The sequence below is a fragment of the Diaphorina citri genome, unplaced genomic scaffold, assembly GCF_000475195.1.
Source record: "Diaphorina citri unplaced genomic scaffold, Diaci psyllid genome assembly version 1.1 scaffold1792, whole genome shotgun sequence".
In the NCBI taxonomy this organism is placed as follows: domain Eukaryota; kingdom Metazoa; phylum Arthropoda; class Insecta; order Hemiptera; family Psyllidae; genus Diaphorina; species Diaphorina citri.
In genome coordinates, this window is record NW_007379218.1 from 53,338 (window position 1) to 57,380 (window position 4,043).

Here is a 4,043-nt window from a genome sequence, read left to right on the forward strand (position 1 = left end):
GGACCCGAGAAGGGATAGGGAAAATGACGGCCCTAGTCCTGGAAAAGAGTTCCTAGCTGCTCATGGCAGAGATGACCTAATTAGTCCCGGAAAAGACAGGCTCACAAGTCCCGGCAGATGACCCGAGAAGGGATAGGGAAAATGACGTCCCTAGTCCTGGAAAAGAGTTCCTAGCTGCTCATGGCAGAGATGACCTAATTAGTCCCGGAAAAGACAGGCTCACAAGTCCCGGCAGAGACTACCTAACTGGTTCCAGCAAAGACTGCCAATCTAGTCCCGGTAAAGATAACCTAACTAGTCTCAACAAAGACAACCTAACTGGTCGTGAAGACAGACCCGACAGGAGGTATCGGCAAAAGAAGCCCAGCTCCGAAACCACTTCCACCGAGGTCGTACGCCACCAAACCGCTGGAAGCACCGTTGAGGTACGTAGAGGTATCGGCAAAAGAAGCCCAGCTCCGAAACCACTTCCACCGAGGTCGTACGCCACCAAACCGCTGGAAGCACCGTTGAGGTACGTCACCAAACCGCTGAAGACACCGAAACACGCACCTCTCCAACCGACAAGCGGCGGCGCAAATTCAGCCTCAACCTAATCAACAAATCGAACGAATTATCAACCGTTGGCGGTCCTAAAAAGCGGGGAGGTATCGTCAAAAGAAGCCCAGCTCCGCAACCGCTTCCACCGAGGTCGTACGCCACCAAACCGCTGAAGACGCCGAAACACGCACCTTTCCAACCGACAAGCGGCGGCGCAAATTCAGCCTCAACCTAATCAACAAATCGAACGAATTATCAACCGTTGGCGGTCCTAAAAAGCGGAAGTTCAGTTTGAATTTGAGTTTCGGTTCGGCCGCCCTTCCGTTGGGGTTTTCGACGTCTGTGATTGGTGGCGGCAAAAAGGGCGGTTCGTCTAGTGGGGCGGAATATGGCGGTGATATTCTGTACAATATTGGGATTGTGAGTCCGAGCGATAACTATGTCAAGTCCAAGCAGAGATTCAGGTAAGACAATACTTTTGATTTTATTTTAAATTAAATTGTTTGCATTTTGAGTCTTATTTTTGACTTGTTTTTTGTTGTGGGTTTCACCAACCTTCTTTTTAGTCTCTAACAGCCTGTTAGTTTAAAAGCCATATCAAGCCTATACAAATGAAATGGGGCTTAACAGGCTGTTAACTTGAGGGGCCTCCTAGGGACTGAAAAAATATTGGTGAAATCCATCCGGATGCGAGCAGTATAAATAAGCACTATTATTATTATTATTACCTACTTGTTTTGGCTTTCATGTCATGACGTCACTTTTGCAATGTGTACCATGACGTCAGTACTGATTAGGTGTTCAAATGTAAACAACATGGCGACTGTGTGTAAACACTTGTCAAGAATGCGAGTGGAACAATTATATATGCTGATAGCTGATACTGAATCATATGAAGTGTTGCAATCCAAGATCCTGATTGCCTCACCACTATCGCACGAGTCAACGTTTTCCTTTTCAACCAAGTTAAGCCAGCCTAGTTAGCTTAGTTGGTAGTGCGTCTGTCTCGTAAGCGCTAGGCCGCGGGTTCGATTCCCGCCCGGGGCGGATTTTATCCTGAAGGGATAATGTTCGTTCTCGCAACGGCTGGCTTTCTCCTATCCTGTCTTGCTTTCCTCTTCGCTCTTGGGGCGATAAGAACTTGGCAGTGACAGTTCCCTCTATCAAACCTCTTACAAAAATGTACCTATATTATTATTATTTTTTTTAAGAGGTTTGACAGAGGGAACTGTAACTGCTATGGTTTCTCATTACCTTGTATAGATACGTAAGGGTAATAGAAATTAAAAATCCTTCGAGCCTAGTTAGCTCGGAGCGTTAGATTTCCGCCCGAGGCGGATTTTATTCTATCTTGGAGAGATAAGACCTCAGGAGTTGCAGCAGTTCATCTAATATTTTTTCTTTCTTCTTCGCCTTTTCCCGTGTATAGACGTGGTCGGCGTTTTTCGTCAGCCTCTCAATCAGCCCTAGGCTGATCGCTTTTGGGTTGACATTTGGTTTTGGCTACAGAATTTTACGAGTGGATGCCCTTCGACTCAACCTTTGCTATTTCTTTAGCAAACGAAATTCAGGCTGGTATACTCACTGTTTATAGTCCTCCAGCCAGACTAAGCTGGTCTACTCCCTGTTTAACGTCCCCCAGCAGTTCCTCTAATACCTCCAACTAATATTAGAAGCTTTAAACTATGTCTTGCCATTACCGGACCTGATCACATGTATACGTAATTACGTAGTAATGTACTTGAGAATTTTTTTCACTTTTTTCTCCTCTTCTTCTTCTTCTTCTTCTTCTTCTTCTTGTTCTTGTTCTTCTACTTCTTCTTCTTGTTCTTCTACTTCTTCTTCTTCTTCCTCCTCCTCTTCTTCCTCTTCTTCTTGTTCTTCTTCATCTTCATCTTCTTTTTCTTCTTCTTCTTCTTCTTCTTCTTCTTCTTCTTCTTGTCCCTGTTTAACGTCCCCCAGCAGTTCCTCTAATACTCTAATACCTACAACTAATATTAGAAGCTTTAAACTACCTATGTCTCGCGATTACCGGACCTGATCACATGTATACGTAATTACGTAGTAATGTACTTGAGAATTTTTTTCACTTTTTCTCCTCCTCTTCTTCTTCATCTTCTTCTTTTTTCTTCTTCTTCTTCTTCTTCTTCTTCTTCATCTTCTTCTTCTTGTTCTTCTACTTCTACTTCTTCTTCTTCCTCCTCTTCCTCCTCTTCTTCCTCTTCTTCTTGTTCTTCTTCATCTTCATCTTCTTTTTCTTCTTCTTCTTCTTCTTCTTCTTCTTCTTCTTCTTCTTCTTCATTTTCTTCTTCTTGTTCTTCTTCTTCTCCTCCTTCTTCATATTCTTCTTCATCTTCATCTTCACTTCTTCTTCTTCTTCTTCTTCTTCTTCTTCTTCTTCTTCTTCTTGTTGTTGTTGTTCTTCTTCTTCTTCTTCTTCATCTTCATTTTCTTCTTCTTCACGCACTCGCACATGGTACAACACAAATTGGAACCAGCCGATCTAATCTTCTTCTTCTTCATTTTCTTCTTCTTGTTCTTCTTCTTCTCCTCCTTCTTCATATTCTTCTTCATCTTCATCTTCACTTCTTCTTCTTCTTCTTCTTCTTCTTCTTCTTCTTCTTCTTCTTGTTGTTGTTGTTCTTCTTCTTCTTCTTCTTCTTCATCTTCATTTTCTTCTTCTTCACGCACTCGCACATGGTACAACACAAATTGGAACCAGCCGATCTAAGCAGATTCCAAATCGAGCAAAACAAATTCTTTCTTTTTTTTTTACCTCTCTTGGAAACCGGTTGACGGGAGGGTTTTAGCGTGCCTCGATTATTATTTCTCTCATGAATCTCAAGATACACATCAAACATGTACAAATTGTACAATGAGAAAGTCTCGCGATTACCGGACCTGATCACATGTATACGTAATTACGTAGTAATGTACCTATACTTGAGAATTTTTTTCACTTTTTTCTCCTCTTCTTTTTCTTCTTCTTGTTCTTCTTCTTCACACTCGGACATGGTACAACACAAATTGGAACCAGCCGATTTAAGCAGATTCCAAATCGAGCAAAACAAATTCTTTCTTTCTTTTTTTTTTACCTCTCTTGGAAACCGGTTAACGGGAGGGTTTTAGCGTGCCTCGATGATTCTTTCTCTCATGAATCTCAAGATACCTACACATCAAACATGTACAAATCGTACAATGAGAAAGAAGTAATGATACCTAGTGTGCCGCAAGTTAGGGTGGAAGAACTCTATTATTGGGCTATTTTTCCGGATTCAGGTTGTTGGAATGTTGTAATTATTATAGTGTCGAGTCAGCTCCCATGGCGTAGTGGTCACTGCACTGTAGTGTGCCGCAAGTTAGGGGGGAAGAACTCTATTATTGGGCTATTTTTCCGGATTCAGGTTGTTGGAATGTTGTAATTGTTATAGTGTCGAGTCAGCTCCCATGGCGTAGTGGTCACTGCACTCGCCTTGCACGCGGGAGACCCGGGTTCGATTCCC

The 4,043-nt window shown here is 42.6% G+C and overlaps 1 protein-coding gene across 1 annotated transcript in view; it reads left to right on the forward strand.

Moving 5' to 3' along the window:
• The window catches only part of LOC113470741, a 6,672-nt gene extending 5,584 nt beyond the window's left edge, over positions 1-1,088 (forward strand). Inside the window, exons 3-5 of the mRNA XM_026829425.1 lie at positions 1-99; positions 218-346; positions 648-1,088. Of these exons, the coding sequence (XP_026685226.1) occupies positions 1-99; positions 218-346; positions 648-1,008 (589 nt within the window). The 3' untranslated portion in view covers positions 1,009-1,088. The remainder of the gene's footprint in view (positions 100-217; positions 347-647) is intronic.
• Positions 1,089-4,043: the final 2,955 nt, after the last annotated feature.